General features: G+C 35.2%; 3 protein-coding genes across 3 annotated transcripts; all 3 read right to left on the bottom strand.

The window, feature by feature from the left end:
* Positions 1-178: 178 nt before the first annotated feature.
* On the bottom strand, positions 179-3,150 carry LOC120337832 (ubiquitin carboxyl-terminal hydrolase 16-like). The gene is given in 2 exon segments (XM_039405726.2): positions 179-2,323; positions 2,325-3,150. Coding segments are annotated over 2 exon segments (2,478 nt in total). The 5' UTR covers positions 3,081-3,150; the 3' UTR covers positions 179-601.
* Positions 3,151-8,631: 5,481 nt separating this feature from the next.
* On the bottom strand, positions 8,632-12,633 carry LOC144428184 (uncharacterized). The gene is made up of 8 exons (XM_078117068.1): positions 12,452-12,633; positions 11,941-12,002; positions 11,346-11,454; positions 10,666-10,753; positions 10,221-10,393; positions 9,652-9,797; positions 9,475-9,552; positions 8,632-8,917 (listed from the first exon to the last, which is right to left on the bottom strand). Exons 1-8 carry the CDS (start codon positions 12,564-12,566, stop codon positions 8,744-8,746), a joined length of 945 nt encoding a protein of 314 aa, XP_077973194.1. The 5' UTR covers positions 12,567-12,633; the 3' UTR covers positions 8,632-8,743.
* Positions 12,634-16,438: 3,805 nt separating this feature from the next.
* Positions 16,439-20,529, bottom strand: LOC120337817 (uncharacterized). The gene is made up of 8 exons (XM_039405707.2): positions 20,342-20,529; positions 19,820-19,881; positions 19,215-19,323; positions 18,347-18,434; positions 17,919-18,091; positions 17,347-17,492; positions 17,171-17,248; positions 16,439-16,618 (listed from the first exon to the last, which is right to left on the bottom strand). The coding sequence occupies exons 1-8, from the start codon at positions 20,454-20,456 to the stop codon at positions 16,445-16,447; spliced, it is 945 nt and encodes a 314-aa protein (XP_039261641.1). The 5' UTR covers positions 20,457-20,529; the 3' UTR covers positions 16,439-16,444.
* Between the last annotated feature and the right edge of the window lie 2,843 nt (positions 20,530-23,372).

Genomic DNA, 23,372 nt, shown 5'->3' with positions numbered 1-23,372 from the left:
CAGTGCTGCACATGGTAAAATCCCATTCTGGTTTCAAAGAACTAGTGCCCAAGATTAGGGGGGGGGGGGGGGGGGGGGTTTAACTGTATTTTTCTGTGGTATCATTTGTCAGCGAAGACAATAACTGATTAATGCCTTAGAAAAGGCTTTCTTTACCAACCCAAATTCACAACAATAATAACCAGAGGGTTGATTGCACTATAATAAATCATTGACTAGAGAAAAGTAAATATGCAAATGGTTTGACATGATTCTGTAAAACCAAAATTCTACATTGAAAACATGATTATGAAGGGTAGAGATCACGCCTACACTACCAAAAAGTCTGTTGTTGAATATTATGCGCCTGAACAATAATACCTGGTAGGAATAATAAGACAGAGTAACAGTATATAACACTAGCCAGAAGGTCTCAAGCTTTTTAAATTATTCGTAGAGAGGTAGCTGCTATTTTCAGGCATAGCATGGTTAAATTAGGTAATCATTTCCTATTACAGAGAGTTGGCTAAAAATCATAATATTGTTTTATATATGAACAGCTTACTGAGAAAAATGAACCTAATTCAATGGAACAAATAAATTTTACAAGAAATCTAATTTGTCAAAATATTCTTTCATAAAATAACAAGTAAGCATTTGAATTAAGAGCTCTATCAAGAGTGCATTTCGATACTGAAGTATCGCTGATATGAAACCATTGATCATGGAATTCATCGCCACATTTCATATTATTGAGTTCACATTTTAGTCCTAGTTTTTGCAATAACTTTTTATTCACAGGACGAACATTAACATAGGAAGTGTAATGTCCCCGAGATAAGCTGCCAGAGTGTTCTACAATGCCATAGATTCTATACATTATTTGACCATTATCATCGGTGTGATTTGTGTCATCACTAGCGCAGAATGGGGACAAATCAAATTCTATAGGAATTTCGACCCTTTTGCTGAATTTTCTCAAGCTACGGCCGGATTGTTGAAACCTTTTTAATTGCAGAGTCAAAATTAGAGGCGGAGTTTTGATCATCATTTGCTTGCTCGCATTGCAATACATAGTTTTTGGTTTATCATTGCTGAGCTTTCTCTGCCGCTTTGTGCACTCCTCACACCCAAATTTATTGTTCCCTGTCAGCATTTCAGCCATTGTAAATTTGTGGAGGCAGGATTGTATGGAACATTCTTGTTTTCCAGGTTCGTATCTTGGTGACACAGTGATTGGCAACTTCGAACAAAAGCTTGTGAATTTGACTTCAGGCTTTTTTTTAGGTGTTTCAAATAGTGAAGGGCAATTATCTTTTGCAATTTCGTTACCAGACTCCTCCTTCTCATCATTGCCACTAGATGGCTCAGTGTGATCACTAGGGGTAGAATCGGCGTTTTGCTCATCTTCAGACTGCTTAATTTCGGCGTTCCCATTCATTAAACCACATTGAACAGCATTTCCATTTGATAACTGCATTTGTACAACATCATCCTCTGCTACAATTTTTCCGTCTGTACATGCAGGAGTATGAATCTCTTCAGTTTGTTCATTATTCTTCAAAATATCCTCACATGAGCTACTACTTTCTTCAAATGCGACAGTGTTTTTTATCGTCTTTGTGGTAATATCAGGCAAATTTTCCCCACCATTTTGAGTTTCCTTATTTTCCAAAATATCGCATGAACTACTGGTCGTTTCATTTATGGCAGTGCCATTTTCCGCCACCGCAGTAGTATCAGGAGAATTTTTTTCACCGACTAAATAGTTATTATTAAGTTCTGAAACTACATCATTCTTCTTGTTTTCATTCTCAATTTTCTCATCAGTGTCTACGATGATACCTATTTCAGCAGATTCAATTTTACACTGTTGTAGCTCTGAAACGATATTATTGGATTCTGAATTTATTTCTTCCGGCTCTATGTCAGAGTTTTTGTTACCCCAGTTACTGGCTTGATTAGTACTAAAATCTGTACCAACACGACCATTGATTCCCATACTTTGCATTTCAGTCACTATCTCTTTGATTTCATCATTTTCCGAAGCCTCTTCAATATTTTGAGACTTTGTTCTTCTACGGCGGTGATTCTTGCGAGATTGCTGTCTCTGTTTCTTCTTTGCATGTTTACTTGAAGGAGTCACCTTTTTAGTAATTTCATGTTTGTTATCTTCACCAGAATTCAATTCATCTTTGATAGGTTGCGCCTTGTTTGATTTCTTATTATTTACATTATGATGATGAGCTTGCACACTTTCGACTATTGGCAAAGGAATGTCAAGAAAATCCTCAGTTACTTGAGTAATCTGTCCACACTCATCACATAAGACTGAGCTCACTAATGAGTAATGTGCCACTGAAAAGACTGTCAACTATTGTTGGTATCCTTGATGCTTGTCGTCCATAATTTTTCACCATTTCCTTTGTGTCTTGAGATATGTCTTTTGCTGTTCTCTTCAGCAGTCCCAAATTTGCTAAAATTGCCTGCTTTCGACGTTTTATCTCTTCCGTTTTCACACCATCAAGTAAAGCTTGGAGAACTTCTTGACTGTCCTGTTGCTGATATCCACGGAATCTCGGTGCAACAGTACAGATTTGATTGAACAAAGACTTAGGAGATTCAGTTCGACTTCTTTGCCTACCAGCGCTATTTATAGGAACTTGCACACTTGCTTCCATGGTGATTAGGAAATTACTTAATGCCTCTGTTAATTTGCAAAGTGGTGGTAATCGACATTGAATTGAAGGAATATTCTCTCCATCAACAACAAAATTACTTTCCTGGCTTGCATGCGTTAATAGGTGCAGCAGCCCGGGTGTTCTGCATAAATTTTGCATTACTGAGTTGAAGAAACAAGTATTTCCTAAATTAACAAGACCCTTTGGAGGCGCATACACCATATTTGCAGTTTGGACATTTTTCTTAACATCACGCACCCTTTGTATATTCAAATTCTCAGTCAAGTTCACTTCATCGCTCTGCTGTTCAATTTTCCTATTTCCAGCAGTTGCATTCTTTGAGTTTTTCGCTGCATTAGCAGCTGCTCTTTGTTTAGTAGTACGCTTCTTTGCCATTATGCTGTCACCATGAAATGTCATACAGCAATGAACTTCTATCACTAAACATTATTTCATTTAACAAATTACACTACAGATATTGAAACAATGTGGTAGCATTGAAAATAATTAATACAGTAATAAATAACACTGCTAAATGGACAGCAATAACAGAATAAGGATAACAATTGTGTACTAACATCTATTACAGTATTAGCCACATTCTGGCCTGAAATGTCAATCATTATGTTCGGGTCGGGCTTCTCTATCGCTGACTTTTTTCTTCTTTTTAAATAGATAAGGGGGTGGGGTTATTTGAGTAGTTTTTGACATTTGAACGGGTGTAAAATCTGAGGGAAATCAATTCTCCATGAAATTATGGTTTCACTGTAACATTTTGACTCTGTACTTCCTTGCATAACAGTTTGAGTCTTATTTAATGTATTCAAGTCACCTAAAAATGCAATTTTTTTTGGAAGTCAGTATACAATTTACCTCATTTTTCGAGGATAATTGAGTAAACTGACATCTACCAGTTAAATCAAATCTAAGAAATCCCTAGAACCAAATCAAACCCCTTCATGAGAAACTTGGGTACATATAGTTTATTTTAAAAAATGGTAATTACAAAAACCTTGGAACATAATTATCTGACATCACTTTAAACTTGGTATTATAGATCACAATTATGGTTTCCATAAACTTTTTACCACAAATAGGCTTTTAGTTTAAATACAAGTTCATTATGGACTAGAAATGGGTGGTTTGACTTGGCCAACAACTTCCTTGATAGAGATACTTTTTATGTTCCTATTTTGGGTTAAATCTAACACAAAATCTTTGAGCTCTTTCATACACTGGTATCATACAAAGTTCATTTTATATACATCGGTGAGGACAACTTGGCCAAGGAATTCCCTTTCCCCATATTTCAACCAGCCAGTCAAGGTCTTGATTTCATTAATGTCAGAATATGCTACTTATAGTTAGTCCTCTGTTATAATCAGCTGTACTACTGTACTACAGTACTATGTGAGAATTCTGCTTCATATTCTGTCTCGTCGTCGATAAAGCCGAATCTAATTCTGACTCTGTTACTGCTTTTCTGAACTATTAATATGATCTTTCTATTTGCTGTTTTTCTACCAATCATATCCGTTTTAAGTCCATCCTATCAGTGTAATGGTATATACTTTCAATTGACGTTATATAGTTTTCGCCTGAATTTATTTTCTGGGACAGCTGTTTTTTTATTATTACTACATGTTTTCGGAGATGACAGTGAATGTGATTACGTCAACTGAAGCCTTTGTAAATGCACTAAGCTCACTGGTGGAGTAGGACTCTGTGCTTGGGTTGTCCACAGCTTTCTTTTTTACTATTTTTTTTAGTTACAAGAAAAAAACTGCTTTCTCAAAATCCTACAATCGCCCATTGTGAATTTACACTCATATTCATTAAAAATAGAAGCCTATATTGAAAGATGGACATGATAAAGGCTACAAAAAAGTGTTAGGGCTCAAAAAAGTCACACAAAACCTCATATTCCTGTGTTATAGCAGTGGGAAAGGCCATTTATGCATATACCCGATTTACCCCACGGTAAATTTCCGACAGACTCATTTTACCTCGATTTTTTCAAACATCAATAAAACAAAAAGTCAATGAGTTACACAAAATTTATCTACTGGGGCAAAGAGAGTCTTTACTAGGGTACTAAAAGGCATCACAAAAAGTTTAAAATATACTATCAGAAAAGTGTCCCGTGAAAGTTTCCAAAACAATTTTTTTCACGAACAAAAAAAATTTCACATACAAACATCTAAAACAATTTTATCATTGGTAGGCAAGTGAGGTATACGCAAGCATAGGATATGATATATTGTTGCTACAAAGTACAAACCATTCACTCAACATACAAAAAAGTTAGCGAGGTTTTTATACATTGTACTCAATTAACCCCATATGCTCAATATGCCCCTCAATATGAAATTTCGGGCTGGAATTTTTGGGCACAGCGAAAAGGGGCCCCAAGCGGTTAAAATTTAGAAATTCAAGCCGCAAAAGCAGTAATGCACATCTTATAAATGTTGATGTTAGTTCTGCCCAAATCGTTTTATTACGTAACAATGCCGGAGTCGTTGATTTTCGGCGTCGTGTGGTTTGATCGCACCGGCGAAATTACGATTAAGTAATTAAAGTAACCAAAATAAACGAAATATAACCAAAATTGAAACAATTAATACCGAACGTAACTGAGGAGGAATTAGGCCTAGCACCGGTGGTATCGGTAGAAAACCAGATGCGTGTTCAATCTCCAAAAGTGATGACGCCGGCGCGAATGAATTTCCTTCCAAAACTTACATGACAATTATCACAGGTAAGCTACTGATTTTTGAAGCAAATTGAAAAAATTGATATGACGAAGATGGTGGATGAGTTTGCTAACACGAAAGCGCAAATTTTAGGTTACCATAGCCTTTTTACAGCGACATGTTATGGGTCATTCCAAGCAAAAGTTGAATTCCATCAATTTTTTAAAAAGTGTAGTGAAAGTAATTTTATTTTATTTTTGATATCAAAAGACATTGGAATTTTATTGGACTGCATTCATTTCATCGAACAATTTAAAATTTCAACCAGGTTTTTGATGGTTTATAAAAAATGGCCTGAAATGTAGAAATTTTGGTATAATTGACATATTTTGTGATGATTTCTGACACAAAGTGTTTGATTGTGTGGTACAGTTATTTCATATGGAATTGACGCACTGGATTTAAGTTAATAAAGTTTGAATGTTTGCAGTGCTGTAGAACATTTCTTCGCCCATTTAACGATTTATTACCACAATGACCACGGTGGTTGCTGGATGCGAGGGGCGTAGCCAGAAATTTTCAAAGAAATTTTTCTTCGCCAAGTTAGATTGAAACAGCTAGCGGGTCTGATTGAACGCTGGAATACGCGTGTTTTTAGTAGTCTTGGGGGTCCAAAAAGCATTTCAAGCTACGGAAAATTGCTATCTATGATACAGAAAAATGATTTTATTTTTTTCACATTTCCAAGGGGGGGGGGGGGGGGGTCGAAAAGATTGAAAATTGAATTTCATATTTGCATCCCTCTAAGTCTAAGACGGTTAATGCTCATGTACTGTATCAGAATGAATTGGTTATTATTATTTTTATTGTTTAAATAGGTTGTATGTTTTGTGAGTGTGCAGGTGAGTGGGCACATTATATCTATCATGCTTTAACTTGTTTGAATGTTTTGCTCGCTCTCTAGAATTCTCAAGTTTTAATTTGTGTGTATTGCGGTGTTTGCAAAACAATCTATCTATCATGCCCGACATGAACTGGTCATTGGAGAAGAGGCCGTGACCAGTGATTCGCCAACTATCGGGTTTCCTTCCCCTGGAATGAATATGAAATTTTCAGTCTACCAATTGATCCAGCGGAATTGATTTGTATGTATGTGTTTATTCAGAATTCTTGAAAGCATTTTGAATACAATTTGGAAAATGAAATATGGAGACCTTCACATTTCTACTCGCACAATTAGACCGACATCTGTGGTAACGACAGGGGTCATTTTTTGCTATGTTTTTTTTTATACAAAAGTCAAAATCAGCTAAATGTTGACATTTTGAACGCAATGATTGTTTTGCGTCAATTGTATACAAAAATAAACGAGATGTATGTATTATTCATTTTCTTTAATTTTTTATTTCGTTTCTTAATTTAACCGGTTCAAACATTTTTCAACTGGTATTTATTTTTTTAATAGGGTCAATAATTCTTGTCTCAGATATTTTCCGTTTACAGTGTTATTGAATACAAGCGAAAGACTGGATTTTTCTAAATTTGAAGACTCAAAATATACTAATTAAAATTAATTGGACAGTTTCCACCCTAATAATTCCTTTATTTCACGAAAAGATTGTGAAATATGTAGCTATACTAATTTATCTGAGCCAGGCGTTCCCAAACCGCGGGCCAATTACGACCCGCGTAACGATTTAAAATGGCTTAACGATTTCAGAAAACGAACAAATCAAAACTTCGGTCCAGATTGGCAGATAATCAATTGAATGCGTTGTTGTGGATACAATGTAATGAACTGGAGCCACGTTTTGAACATCTGATTTCGAGCCAACCCGAATTACACGTTTGTACAAAAATACACAATTAATTATGTTGGAATTTCGTTTTTTTATATTTATATTATATACATTGGGATGTTTTTTGTGTAACAAAACAAACCATAAGTAGCCAAGTATGCAAAATGAGCAAGTAACTTTATTGGTGACTATCAGTTACAAATTCCTTGTTGAAAGTCGTGCTTGTTATTTATTCCTCGGGTATTCCATCACCTGACTATTATAATTATTAATTTTATTACAAAACAAACTGCTATGCTGGGTGTATATAAAATCAAGCTTGCAACCTATTTTAGTGACTATTTTTCAAAATTTTCCGAACCCCAGCCGTTTTTGCCGCTCCCCGTTTCTGGCCCGCGAATATCCTTCTGCTTCGAAATTTGACCCGCGGTGAACTTTGGGAACCCTGATCTAAGCAATGCCGAATCTAAGAATAATTTCTTTCTTTTACTATTTTTAAATCTTTTTCTATCGTAGACCCATTTATTGCATAAAATTAAATAATATTTTTTTATCAATTTATTTGTCAGCAATCAGGGTCATGCCTCATGTAGATATAAGCAATGTATCTCAGAACAACTTTTTATTCACGCATTGGTGTAATGTTCGACAAGCTTTTCGACTTTTTCTTCGAGGTAACTGAACTTCTTTGGTTGGACATTTGTCTTGTTCTTATTTTACCGTGGTTATTATGGTCTTGGTATAATCTGCTATAATTTGACACCATCCTTACGGGGTAAGAAATGGAGAACATGGGAGCATTGGCAACCTTTATCTGAATGTTTCTCTATCTATACTCATCATCACGAAGTGTTAGTAAAAAATTGGGATAGACCAGGCCTGCACAACATACGGCCCGCGGATGATTTGGAAACACGCCACTTCTCGGGTCTAACAATCAAAGCCGGCATTGTTATGCAAGCGCGCCGCTACCCCGATCATATTCGAAATCGTGAAATTTATGTTTTGCACTAGTTTCAGTAAATATCGAACTTTGTGTGAAACTGGTGTTTCCTTCGCGACCCCTGATATTCGTCTCTAGACCCTGGGACGATTTTACAAAACTGAACCTGAGTAAAATATTTTTCTGCAGTCAGTTTATACTGCAACACGCAATACCTAATTCTAATAAAAAAGAAATATTGAAAATGAAGGCTGGGTTTTCAAGGTGGATGAACCACTAAATACATATTTGCCATCTCATATGCAAAAATACTGTACCTTGTTTTTACTCAGGTAAATAAGATTCTTCATATTTTTAAGCTCCCCAGTAATGAAAGTGTTTCATTAAATTTAACTGTTTCACAATATTATTTTGATTTGTAGTTCATCTTGTGAAATATGTATGTGGCAAAGTTTGCGGCCCGCCGGGCCTTCAGATTTATGCTCGTGGCCCTCGTGGTGATTTGATTTGTGCAGGCCTGGGATAGACGAAGTGGAACTGGTATAATTCCGAATATATTATCCCCAAGAGTGACCTCAAATCCCATTCAGAGCAAAATCGCAAACGCTGAAAATTAAAAAGACTCCGTGCAGACAAATTGCATTTCAGTTAGGAAGTCTTTTTACTAAATACCACAGCAACAGATATAATAACAATCAGTATAATGGCAGCAACAGCTAAGGCGACCCATAGTTTGTAGTTTTTCCACATCATCTTGTATTTTACCTTTTTGGCTGTCTTTTCCAGAAGATTAGCTCTCTCCTCCAAATCTTTTGACTTTTTCTGTAGAATGAAATGTGCAATCTATACTATACCATGTTATGCATAACTTAAACTAAAATATATACAATAGAGTTTGGAAATCATTAATTTGTTCGAGTCAATATCAAAGCACGAGTCATATCTGCATATAGAATGGAATGAATTTAACAATTTCACTCAGAATTTGATATATAGTAAGAAACAAACGTAGGAGGGCGTAGACAATTTTTTGAGAAGGCGTGAAGCAAATTAAAAGAAAAAATAATTGTTACATTTTATATTTCCGACTTATTTTGGATATTTACATATTTTTATTTTGGATATTTACATTCCGTTCACGTGTTTTTTTTAATAAAACATACTTTCGCCTTACCATCTATTATTTGTAGCTATTGTTAGCTAGTTATTTCGAGGTCGGGCGCGAGACTTCAAAAATTCTAAAAAGGGTGCGCGACTCGAAAAGTTTGAGAACCACTGCTGTAGAAGATACAGTTACAAATATTTGTTTTCTGCAAGATACGTTGTTGTTCATATTACGATGACGGGTCGATTCAAGTTATTTTTATTTTGATACCAACTTGCAACTTGTCCAAATTTTCTCCCCTATGAAGAGCAGAATTGAAGGTATTCTTCATTATTCCGAACACATCGTCGACCTGGAAGGATAAATAATTTGCAAAACTACTTTTAGAGCTGGAGAGGTAGGACATACAAAGAACGCACTGTTTATGCTAATATTCGAATTTGGTACGAACCGTTTGCTTCATTTGTTCAATTTTGTTTGGCTCTTCACTCGATGTTGAAGGATACGATGTGTTAGGTGTATTGGTTGAATCATGGCGGCTTGATGCACCAGTTGTAGAAGACGCCTGTCGGCTCAAAGATGAAGTGCCAATAGAATCTTAAAAAAGCGTTTACAAGTCTTCCTATTGCATTTTATTTTCCATACATGCTTATTTAATTTCTGGGTGTAATGGTTTAGTGATTGAAGCGCCGCTCTTATCATTGTTGCATAGGTTAAATATAAAAATACAAGTAATCATATATCGTAATATCTATGATGTAGTATATTGGAGAATCAATATGAACCATAACAGTCTAGCTTTTTCAAAGTATGGTAGCGCCTTACCAAGGAGTTCATGCTTTTTTTGGAGTGAAAAGCGTACAAAACCTTGTACATATATATAAAAATAAAATGTCTAAGCTAAATTCTAGAGATAATCGTTTTTATATCTTTAAAAGCTGATGTTATCATATCCTCGTGGACTCACTAAAAAAAAATTCTTCAGAATAAAAAACCTTAGCGTCACATTAATGTATATACCGTGATCACATTCTGGATAAGAATCCATATCATCTGAGTATCTGCTTACTGAAGGAGTCCGTGATTTTGGTTTCATTACTTGAAAATCGGCAGGTTGGTCAACACGGAATTCACTTGGCGGTAGTGGCGATTTCGGCCTCGGCGATGGCGATCGTGGTGGTTTAGTTTTCGGCCTAAATAGAGAAAAATATGGATAATTTAGTTAAATAAACTCTTCGGATGACGCAATATGAATTGCTTGGAGATATATTATTATGAAGGCTAGGAAACGCGACAGTAATCGTCCTCCTTTGGACATAACTGATTAACTACCATTATTTATCATTTTAGAAGCTAATGAGCCTTTGTAAAATAAAAAAGATGAGTAACCTAAAGCTATCTCCAACGCAAATGTTATTTACTGATGTGCTTATTCCTTTCAAAAACCAAAGAATGATTTACTTACACAGTTTCTCTGTTTAATCTGCTTTGTGTTTGTCTGCAGAAGGCTTCAACTTTTTCTTGGCACTTTTCATGCACATTCGCTCCACATTCTTTGAGAAAATGGAGAGTAATTTTACCGGGACAATATATTCATTCTTATACATAACAGTTACTGTTTAAACTTTTATTGGCTCATACATTAAATCGATAAAGAAATTTGTGTCGGTAAGGGGTAAATCTACAATTCTTCAGTTTCGACAAATTGGACAGCTAACATTACAAATATTTCCCAATGCCATAAGCCTGTCACGTCTTTCCAGCGTATTTGAAGACCGGAGGAAAATAATAAGGTTTATATATATGTAAATCGCTAATGTAATATTTCAATATGATGTTGGTACCTCTCTACGTCATCCACGGTCTATTTAAATAAATTGGGTAGATTTTTTATATTCATTTTGTGATTATCAAGTAGCATTGAAAAGAGAACACGATAATTATTTTAAGAGTAGCCAAAAACTATAGCTAGCAAATCAACTAATGTAATCGATATTATAAAAATGGTCAATCGCCCCTATAAATCAGACAAAACATAACATGTAACTTTGTATGCAACTACAAACAATTGAGTTCTATTACAAACGTTATAAGAAGGTAGAATAAATATATCCCAATTTCCATTGAAAATAAATTCGAAAAAACCTGAGCATTTCATTCCCTGTCTGATAAATCCAACCAACAAATTCTTGCAGAAGTCACAGTATGTTAGTTGTGTGAAAGTCTTTTCTCGAAAGTTGTGATGTCCTGTCACCTGAGCAAATAAATAATAAAATGCCAGAATTTTGAATCTTTTATCAAAGCTAGAATCAACAACACGCATAATAGAATTTAGATTCCATCTATTTTGAGTGTATTTGAGACTAAGTTGAGCGAAATGAAAGCTACACGCCCGACGCTACACTGCAAATGTATACGTAATGTATTGTAACAGAAAAAGGAAGCACTAGTCTGAGGAGCCATTCATATTCAGACTGGCTTTAAGGCAACCTTTTTAATATTATTTAAACACATTCATTTCAAACACCCAGCGATTAACGGTTTGAAATAATCACGTGAAATGGTATCTCATATTATTGTAAATTATTTTTTTGATTTGCAAACTAGCCGGTATCTGATTTCATATGAATTATTCAATAGAAATTGATATTACTCACCCGACTGTCACTGTTTTCTGCCACAAAGGTCGCGGAAGAGAAAAGAATATGGGATGGTGGGGACAAGTAAATATCTGACTTACCAACTCAATGCAGGGTTTTTCAAGTATTTCTTCGCACTTTTCGTGAATATCGAGATCGCACCCTAAATTGTATACATGGTATTCAAAAGTGCATATATATGTACTAAAATATATATGCACACCATTCCCGCAGTGTGTGTACCAGGTTCGGGTCAGACCATAATTTTATTCCGATTTCCCATATTTTAGTTCTATTACGAGTTCGGGGACTGTCTGTGTTAGCCAAGTGAACATGATAGCGCATGATAGCCCAGCGCATAGGTTCCATTCCCTTTACACAACTTGATGTAAAGTAGGCGAACAAAAATAGTTACTTCCATATCCATATTGGTACACACACTTCTGTGTTGTTTTTTGAAAGATAAAAACTAATACTCTACAAATATTCTACCCGAGTCAGCCCTGCGTATAAGACTGCTTGGTGTAGTAATGAGAGTTTCCACAGTTTTTTTCCTGTGGATGAAAAGCTCATCATTGTACAACATAAATACCGTATATATATTTTACTCACGCCTGCACCTTTTCCCTTGTTTCGTCGCACCAACCAGCAGACCCCCACAATGATCACAGAATGTGGGACGTTTATAATTATACCATTGAAAGTTATGTTCAGCATAAGAGTCCATGTTAGCTATATTTTCTTCTTAACCGTTTCAATATTTTCTAAGAAGTTTTATTCCTTCCAAATTTACAATAGCTAAGAATATGAACGACAGCGTATTTTATAAACGTCGAACATTATAATAAGCATATGTTTAAAACAATATGCAGTTGATATCAATCGTTCCAAATATCCGGTGATTGAATCATTTTCTTGGCATTCATTCATTCAGGGTCTACTAGCTCTCACTAAGAATTCACTCGCAAGAATCCTCATTATCCAAATGTATGAAATAAACTGCCGCATATTTATATAAAAAACGAAATATGTTTGAGATTGACACGAGAATTGGAGCTGTTTATACGTGATGAAAGTGATAAGCGAATAGAAATTGATGCGTATAGTATAATGCTGTTTTCGCTCGGCTTCAATACTAGGATGGCAAAAATTGTAAGCCACATCGGATTTTAAATTCGTACCGGATCGAAATTTCAAAAAAGACCAAGGGTGGGATTTTTATTTCTCATTGGTCAATGCCACAGAAATACTATAAGAACCAGTATAATACTGTTTTCAATTGGCTCTTAATATCAAGATTATGTCACGACAAAAGTTGTAAGTCGCGTCTCTTTTTAGCTCAGTACCGGATCGAAATTTGGAAAAACGACCGAATTTGGCCATAAAATCATTTTAACAAAATATCATTAATACTATATGAGCCACCTCGATTTTTTCAAACATCAATACAACAAAAAGTCAATGAGTTACACAAAAATTATCTACTGGGGCAAAGAGAGTCTTTACTAGGGTACTAAAAGGCATCACAAAAAGTTTAAAATATACTATCAGAAAAGTGTCCCGTGAAAGTTTCCAAAACAATTTTTTTCACGAACAAAATTTCACATACAAACATCTAAAATAATTTTATCATTGGTAGGTAAGTGAGTTATACGCAAGCATAGGATATGAAATATTGTCGCTACAAAGTACAAACCATTCACTCAACATACAAAAAAGTTAGCGAGGTTTTTATACATTGTACTCAATTAACCCCATATGCTCAATATACCCCTCAATATGAAATTTCGGGCTGGAATTTTTGGGCACAGCGAAAAGGGGCCCCAAGCGGTTAAAATTTAGAAATTCAAGCCGCAAAAGCAGTAATGCACATCCTATAAATGTTGATGTTAGTTCTGCCCAAATCGTTTTATTACGTAACAATGCCGGAGTCGTTGATTTTCGGCGTCGTGTGGTTTGATCGCACCGGCGAAATTACGATTAAAGTAATTAAAGTAACCAAGATAAACGAAATATAACCAAAATTGAAACAATTAATACCGAACGTAACTGAGGAGAAATTAGGCCTAGCACCGGTGGTATCGGTAGAAAACCAGATGCGTGTTCAATCTCCAAAAGTGATGGCGCCCGCGCGAATGAATTTTCTTCCAAAACTTACACGACAATTATAACAGGTAAGCTACTGATTTTTGAAAAAAATGATATGACGAAGATGGTGGATGAGTTTGCTAACACGAAAGCGCAAATTTTAGGTTACCATAGCCTTTTACAGCGACATGTTATGCGCCATTCCAAGCAAAAGTTGAGTTCCATCAATTTTTTAAAAAGTGTAGTGAAAGTAATTTTATTTTATTTTTGATATCAAAAGACATTGGAATTTTATTGGACTGCATTCATTTCATCGAACAATTTTAAATTTCAACCAGGTTTTTGATGGTTTATAAAAAATGGCCTGAAATGTAGAAATTTTGGTATAATTGACATATTTTGTGATGATTTCTGACACAAAGTGTTTGATTGTGTGGTACAGTTATTTCATATGGAATTGACGCACTGACGAAAAGATTGAAAATTGAATTTCATATTTGCATCCCTCTAAGTCTAAGACGGTTAATGCTCATATACTGTATCAGAATGAATTGGTTATTATTATTATTGTTTAAATAGGTTTGTGTTTCTTGTATGTTTTGTGAGTGTGCAGGTGAGCGGGAACATTATATCTATCATGCTTTAACTTGTTTGAATGTTTTGCTCGCTCTCTAGAATTCTCAAGTTTTAATTTGTGTGCATTGCGGTGTTTGCAAAACAATCTATCTATCATGCCCGACATGAACTGGTCATTGGAGAAAAGGCCGTGACCAGTGATTCGCCATATGATTAAGTCATCTATCGGGTTTCCTCCCCCTGGAATGAATATGACATTTTACGGTCTACCAATTGATCCAGCGGAATTGATTTGTATGTATGTGTTTATTCAGAATTCTTGAAAGCATTTTGAATACAATTTGGAAAATGAAATGTGGAAACCTTCACATTTCTACTCGCGCAATTAGACCGACATCTGTGGTAATGACAGGGGTCATTTTTTGCTATGTTTATTTTTTTATACAAAAGTCAAAATCAGCTAAATGTTGACATTTTGAACGCAATGATTGTTTTGCGTCAATTGTATACAAAAATAAACGAGATGTATGTATTATTCATTTTCTTTAATTTTTTATTCCGTTTTTTAATTTAACCGGTTCAAAACATTTTCAACAGGTATTTATTTTTTTAACAGGGTCAATAATTCTCGTCTCAGATATTTTCCGTTTACAGTGTTATTAAATACAAGCGAAAGACTGGATTTTTCTAAATTTGAAGACTCAAAATATACTAATTAAAATTAATTGGACAGTTTCCACCCTAATAATTCCTTTATTTCACGAAAAGATTGTGAAATATGTAGCTATACTAATTTATCTGAGCCAGGCGTTCCCAAACCGCGGGTTAATTACGGCCTGCGTAACGATTTAAAATGGCTTAACGATTTCAGAAAACGAACAAATCAAAACTTCGGTCCAGATTGGCAGATAATCAATTGAATGCGTTGTTGTGGATACAATGTAATGAACTGAAGCCACGTTTTGAACATCTGATTTCGAGCCAACCCGAATTACACGTTTGTACAAAAATACACAATTAATAATGTTGGAATTTCGTTTTTTTATATTTATATTATATACATTGGGATGTTTTTTGTGTAACAAAACAAACCATAAGTAGCCAAGTATGCAAAATGAGCAAGTAACTTTATTGGTGACTATCAGTTACAAATTCCTTGTTGAAAGTCGTGCTTGTTATTCCTCGGGTATTCTATCACCTGACTATTATAATTATTAATTTTATTACAAAACAAACTGCTATGCTGGGTGTATATAAAATCAAGCTTGCAACCTATTTTAGTGACTATTTTTCAAAATTTCCTGAACCCCAGCCGTTTTTGCTGCTCCCCGTTTCTGGCCCGCGAATATCCTTCTGCTTCGAAATTTGACCCGCGGTCAACTTTGGGAACCCTGATCTAAGCAATGCCGAATCTAAGAATAATTTCTTTCTTTTACTATTTTTAAATCTTTTTCTATCGTAGACCCATTTATTGCATAAAATTAAATATTATTTTTTAATCAATTTATTTGTCAGCAATTAGGGTCATGCCTCATGTAGATATAAGCAATGTATTTCAGAACAACTTTTTATTCACGCATTGGTGTAATGTTCGATAAGCTTTTCGACCTTTTCTTTGAGGTAACTGAACTTCTTTGTTTGGAAATTTGTCTTGTTCTTATTTTACCGTGGTTATTATGGTCTTGGTATAATCTGCTATAATTTGACACCATCCTTACGGGGTAAGAAATGGAGAACATGGGAGCATTGGCAACCTGTTATCTGAATGTTTCTCTATCTATACTCAACATCACGAAGTGTTAGTAAAAAATTGGGATAGACGAAGTGGAACTGGTATAATTCCAAATATATTATCCCCAAGAGTGACCTCAAATCCCATTCAGAACAAAATCGCAAACGCTGAAAATTAAAAAGACTCCGTGCAGACAAATTGCATTTCAGTTAGGAAGTCTTTTTACTAAATACCACAGCAACAGATATAATAACAATTAGTATAATGGCAGCAACAGCTAAGGCGACCCATAGTTTGTAGTTTTTCCACATCATCTTGTATTTTACTTTTTTGGCTGTCTTTTCCAGAAGATTAGCTCTCTCCTCCAAATCTTTTGACTTTTTCTGTAGAATGGAATGTGCAATCTATACCATGTTATGCATAACTTAAACTAAAATATACACAATAGAGTTTGGAAATCATTAATTTGTTTTAGTCAATATCAAAGCACGAGTCATATCTGCATATAGAATGGAATGAATTTAACAATTTTACTGAGAATTCGATATATAGTAAGAAACAAACGTAGGAGGGCGTAGACAATTTTTTGAGGAGGGGTTAAGCTAATTAAAAGAAAAAATATTTGTTACATTTGATATTTCCGACTTATTTTAGATATTTACATTTCTTTATTTTGGATATTTACATTCCATTCACGTGTTTTTTTATTAAAACATACTTTTGCCTTACTATCTATTATTTGTAGCTATTGTTAGCTAGTTATTTTTGAGGTGGGGCGCGAGACTTCACAAATTCTAGAAAGGGTGCGCGACTCAAAAAGTTTGAGAACCACTGCTGTAGAAGATACAGTTACAAATATTTGTTTTCTGCTAGATACGTTGTTGTTCATATTACGATGACGGGTCGATTCAAGTTATTTTTATTTTGATACCAACTTGCAACTTGTCCAAATTTTCTCCCCTATGAAGAGCAGAGTTGAAGGTATTCTTCATTATTCCGAACACATCGTCGACCTAGAATGAGAAATAATTTGTGAAACTACTTTAGAGTTGGAGAGGTAGGACATACAAAGAACGCACTGTTTATGCTAGTATTCGAATTTGGTACGAACCGTTTGCTTCATTTGTTCAATTTTGTTTGGCTCTTCACTCGACGTTGAGGGATACGATGTGTTAGGTGTATTTGTTGAATCATGGCGACTTGATGCACCAGTTGTAGAAGACGCCTGTCGGCTCAAAGATGAAGTGCCAATAGAATCTTAAAAAGCGTTTACAAGTCTTCCTATTGCATTTTATTTTCCATACATACTTATTTAATTTCTGGGTGTAATGGTTTAGTGATTGAAGCGCCGCTCTTATCATTGTTGCATCGTAGGTTGAATATAAAAAAACAAGTAATCATATATCGTAATATCTATGATGTAGTATATTGGAGAATCAATATGAACCGCAAATAGTCCAGCTTTTTCAAAGTATGGTAGCGCCTTACCAAGGAGTTCATGATTTTTTTGGAGTGAAAAGCGTACAAAACCTTGTACATATATATAAAAATAAAATGTCTAAGCTAAATTCTAGAGATAATCGTTTTTATATCTTTAAAAGCTGATGTTATCATATCCTCGTGGACTCACTAAAAAAAAATTCTTCAGAATAAAAAACCTTAGCGTCACATTAATGTATATACCGTGATCACATTCTGGATAAGAATCCATATCATCTGAGTATCTGCTTACTGAAGGAGTCCGTGATTTTGGTTTCATTACTTGAAAATCGGCAGGTTGGTCAACACGAAATTCACTTGGCGGTAGTGGCGATTTCGGCCTCGGCGATGGCGATCGTGGTGGTTTAGTTTTCGGCCTAAATTAAGAAAAATATGGATAATTTAATTAAATAAACTCTTTGGATGACGCAAAATGAATTGTTTAAAGATATTGTGTAGGTTATGAAACGCGACAGTAATAGTTCTCATTTGGACATATCTGATTAGCTACCATTATTTAGCATTTTAGAAGCTAATGAGCCTTTGTAAAATAAAAAAGATGAGTAACCTAAAGCAAATGTTATTTACTGATGTGCTTATTCCTTTCAAAAACCAAAGAATGATTTACTTACACAGTTTCTCTGTTTAATCTGCTTTGTGTTTGTCTGCAGAAGGCTTCAACTTTTTCTTGGCACTTTTCATGCACATTCGCTCCACATTCTTTGAGAAAATAAAGAGTTATTTTACCGGGGTCATATATGGTTCCATTACATTTGAACCCACGACAATTGCAGCTGCATGCCATTGCACCTATGGAATTTTTTTTGGTTTTACGGATATTTGTACCCATACTAACCTAACCCATGGGTTTTAGCACCCGCCTATTGATTGAACCCGCGATATACACATGGATTCAAATGTACGGTCATCGTCATATATATATATATATATTCATTTTTATACATAACTGTTATTGTTTAAACTTTCACTGCCATTCGTTAAATCGATGAAAAAAATTGTGTCGGCAAGGGGGAAATCAACAATTCTTCAGTTTCGACAAATTGGACAGCTAACAATACAAATATTTCACAATGCCATAAGCATGTCACGTCTTTCAAGCGTATTTGAGGATCGGAGGAGAATAATGAAGTATATTATATATATATGTAAATCGCTAATGTAATATATCAATATGATGTTGGTACCTCTCTACGTCATCCACGGCATATTTAAAATGAATTGGGTAGATTTTAGATATACATTTTGTGATTATCAAGTAGCATTGAAAAGAGAACATGATAATTATTTTAAGAGTAGCCAAGAAACAGCTAGCATATCAACAAATGTAATCAATAAGATAAAAATGTTTAATCGCCCCTATAAAACATAAAATGTAACTTTGTATGAAACTACAAACAATTGAGTTCTGACTATTACAAACGTTATAAGAAGATAGAATAAATATATCCCGATTTCCATTGAAAATAAATTCGAAAAAACCTGAGCATTTCATTCCCTGTCTGATAAATCCAACCAACAAATTCTTGCAAAAGTCACAGTATGTTAGTTGTGTGAAAGTCTTTTCTCGAAAGTTGTGATGTCCTGTCACCTGGGCAAATAAATAATAAAAGGCCAGAATTTTGAATCTTTTTATCGAAGCTAGAATCAACAACACGCATAATAGAATTTAGATTTCATCTATTTTGAGTGTATTTGAGACTGAGTTGAGCGAAAAGCGACGCTACACTGCAAAGTGTACGTCATGTATTGTAACAGAAAAAGGAAGCACTAGTCTGAGGAGGCATTCATATTCAGACTGGCTTTAAGGCAACCTTTTTAATATTATTTCAACACTTTCATTTCAAACACCATGCGCTATACTAAGGAACGCGTTTGAAATGCAGTGATGAACGGTTCAAAAGAATCCGTGAAATGGTATCTCATATTATTGCAAATTATTTTTTTGATTTGCAAACTGGCTGGTTCCATATGAATTATTTATTAGAAACTGATATTACTCACTCCACTGTCGCTGTTTTCTGCCACAAAGGTGGAGGAAGAGAAAAGAATATGGGATGGTGGGGACAAGTAGATATCTGACTTACCAACTCAATGCAGGGTTTTTCAAGTATTTCTTCGCACTTTTCGTGAATATCGAGATCGCACCCTAAATTGTATACATGGTAGTCAAAAGTACTAAAATATATATGCACACCACTCCCGCAGTGTATGTACCAGGTTCGTGTCAGGCCATAATTTTATTCCGATTTTCGATATTTTAGTTCTATTACGAGTTCGGGGACTGTCTATGTTAGCCAAGTGAATATACCCCCTGCCCATAAGTTCCACTCCCTTTACACAATTTGATGTAAAGTAGGCGAACAAAATTAGTTACCCCCATATTGGTACACACACTTTTGGAGCGCCCTGAAATGTCATATAGTAATTGAAGTAATATGAATATCATAATAATTGTGTTGTTTTTTGAAAAATAAAAACGAGTACTCTACAAATATTCTACCCGAGTCAGCCCCGCGTATAAGATCGCTTGGTATTCACAGATTTTTTTTCTTGCGGATTAAAATTTCATCATTGTACAACATAAATACCGTATATATTTTACTCACGCCTGCACCTCTTCCCTTGTTTCGTCGCACCAACCAGCAGACCCCCACAATGATCACAGAATGTGGGACGTTTATAATTATACCATTGAAAGTTATGTTCAGCATAAGAGTCCATGTTAGCAATATTTTCTTCTGAACCGTTCCAATATTTTCTAAGGAGTTTTATTCCTTTCAAATTTACAATAGCTAAGAATATGAACGACAGCGTATTTTATAAACGTCGAACATTATAATAAGCATATGTTTAAAACAATATGCAGTTGATATCAATCGTTCCAAATATCCGGTGATTGAATCATTTTCTTGGCATTCATTCATTCAAGGTCTACTAGCTCTCACTAAGAATTCACTCGCAAGAATCCTCATTATCCAAATGTATGAAATGAACTGCCGGATATTTATATAAAAAACGAAATATGGTTTCGCATTGACACGAGAATTGGAGCCGTTTATACGTGATGAAAGTGATAAGCGAATAGAAATTGATGCGTATAGTATAATGCTGTTTTCGCTTGTAAGCCGCATCGGGTTTTAAATTCGTACCTGATCGAAATTTCAAAAAGGACCAAGGGTGGCATTTTTATTTCTCATTGGTCAATGCCACAAAAATACTATAAGAACCAGTATAATACTGTTTACAATTGACTCTTAATATCAAGATTATGTCACGACAAAAGTAGTAAGTCGCGTCACTTTTTAGCTCAGTACCGGATCGAAATTTGGAAAAACGACCGACTTTAGCCATAAAATCATTTTCACAAATTATCAATAATACTATATAAGCCATAAAACATCATCAACAACAATTCCCACAGGTTTAGTAATATAAAACCAGGGTCGGGAGTATTGATTGCACAAATAACATGGTTCGGACCACGACGTTCTATTATTTATTTTCTCGTTCAACGTATGGGCATGATGCACATGCTGTAAAAAATACTGATATTCGCCCTCGCAACGGGTAAAAAGAGCTGAAAATATCATTTATTACAAGCGAAACAATCTTTCAAAGGGGTCAATTTGCAATCAAGTAAACCCGAGGCATCGAGGACAGACTCAAATACATGGGCGAGAAATGATTACAAATTCGTGATTTTTATCACGAAATCAAAATGACTATATCTATCCTTCCTTGCTTTGCACGCCTCACTCGTCAATGAAGTCATGTCAAGCTTATTTTCGTCTGCAGCAAGAACCAATCGTACCCAAATTACCACACAAAGTTAGCACTCAATTTCAATGAGGACGAAAAGCTGCCGGAAACAAAGGCCAATATCTAATTTGAAAGGTCGGGGATATTAGTTTCGTAATACTGAGGCTAGATATATTTGATACACTTCAACTTATTTAGCTTCTGAGATATTCACCCATGCCGTACGAAAACTGTATTATCGAAACTGGTTCCATAATTTCAGTATTATTTTAAGTGATTTCCGTTTGCTACACATAACAATATATATCTAAGCTTTCCCATATATATATATAAATATTTCTTCTATCAAATACACAACTAATCTTTTCTAGTCATATTAAAATTTCTTCTGCGAGTAGACGAAGCACAATCTTGATAGAAAAATATTTTGAGCGGCCAAAATATCCGAGAAAGCCACGCTTCATTGTGACGATGTTTGGGAAAGGATTTCCGACAATCATCTATCCTACGCCTCTCACATTGCATTCAATGAATCATGGTCGCGTGTTATGTATTGCCAATATAGTACTGATGTGATCCAATCACTCAAAAATGTTTTCGTTTCACACTTTTTCCAGTTAACGATCGTGCAGTCAGCCAGTCACTCACTGGGTTTGAAAAGACTATAATCTCAATATATTGTACCCTCCATGAAATTATAGATATAGTAGGTCGGGGGAGAACGGACAGGCGGGGTAATGCGAACACCTTTTTTCGATTTGATCCTACAGCGACACCAAAAGAGCTACGGCCGCGGTTTCACTGCTCGTTTGTTACGTAACTAAGCATAGTTTCGCTGAAGCGAATACGTCGCCATTGCCGCAAATCTCGTCAACATGCTTGCGATTTTCTGAAGGGGTCGATTTTGGAGGGGCGAAAAAGTGGGTATTTACTATCATATTCAGTTTCAACGTCAATTGTGGGACCAAAACACCAAGTATAAGGTAATAAACAATTTGTTTGCTTTTTTACTTTACCTCATGAGGTTTTAAGGGCGTTTGCATAGTTCGACTGCGCAGATGATTGCTTGTGGGAGCTCGAAATAAACTTCATGACGTCATAACAATTAGGGGGGTGATTTTTTAATTTTTTATCGTAGGCTCTGTGGTTATGCAATTACAAAATAAAAATTGGTCAGATTTATACACTATCTGAGTGGTGTTTATTTGGGATATAAGTTGTTTCATTTCAGTCTAACAGTACAAAACAATATGCTTTCTTATTTTTAGTGTCCATTTCACCCCAAAATGGGACACTGTCTCAGATTTTGAATTGTTGTTCGAGTAATATGTCTCGTAAATGGAAGAGAAGTAGTAATAGATGTAAATGGATGGAAAAAACATAAAAAAAGCAATTGAAATGGTACGAAGCGGAGGAAAACTCCTGACTGAAGCAAGTACATATTCGGTTCCAAGGGCTACACTTCGCTGTCATGTTTATCGAACGCTGAAGAAGGCTTCAGGATCACGGAGTCTTGGTTGTTCTCCTACCTTGGGCCAGAACAAAAAGGATCATTTGCAACATATACTCGAATTTGAAAAGAGACGCTTCCCATTAACGGTTAAAGACATTCGAAAGTTGGCTTATGAATTTGCAATGGTGAACAAAATTTCTAATAAATTTTCAGAATCTGCTAAAATGGCAGGAAAGGCTGGTTTCGGGAACGATATATGAAACTTGATAAATATACGAAAACCGCAGCCCCTGTCAAACTTTAGTAAACCTCGATTTATTAGAGCCTAGCAACATCACTTCCCAACCACCGCTCACCATTACTATCTCGTCGACAAGTAATAATTTTGTTGCATGTGGTTTGCAGCAAGCTGACAATGATTCACC

The sequence above is a fragment of the Styela clava genome, chromosome 10, assembly GCF_964204865.1.
Source record: "Styela clava chromosome 10, kaStyClav1.hap1.2, whole genome shotgun sequence".
Taxonomy (NCBI): domain Eukaryota; kingdom Metazoa; phylum Chordata; class Ascidiacea; order Stolidobranchia; family Styelidae; genus Styela; species Styela clava.
This window is presented reverse-complemented; position numbering and strand designations above follow the sequence as displayed.

Bases quoted from the DNA above. Each gene is read 5' to 3' on its own strand.
- LOC144428184 (XM_078117068.1), bottom strand. From the start codon at position 12,566: ATGGACTCTTATGCTGAACATAACTTTCAATGGTATAATTATAAACGT. The intron at 9,553-9,651 runs GTTCGTACCAAA...TTATCCTTCCAG, and splicing joins TTGAACAAATGAAGCAAACG to GTCGACGATGTGTTCGGAAT. The intron at 8,918-9,474 runs GTTGGTATCAAA...TTCATTCTACAG, and splicing joins AAAATTTGGACAAGTTGCAA to AAAAAGTCAAAAGATTTGGA.
- LOC120337817 (XM_039405707.2), bottom strand. From the start codon at position 20,456: ATGGACTCTTATGCTGAACATAACTTTCAATGGTATAATTATAAACGT. The intron at 18,092-18,346 runs GTAAGTAAATCA...TTCTTAATTTAG, and splicing joins AGATTAAACAGAGAAACTGT to GCCGAAAACTAAACCACCAC. The intron at 16,619-17,170 runs GTTGGTATCAAA...TCCATTCTACAG, and splicing joins AAAATTTGGACAAGTTGCAA to AAAAAGTCAAAAGATTTGGA.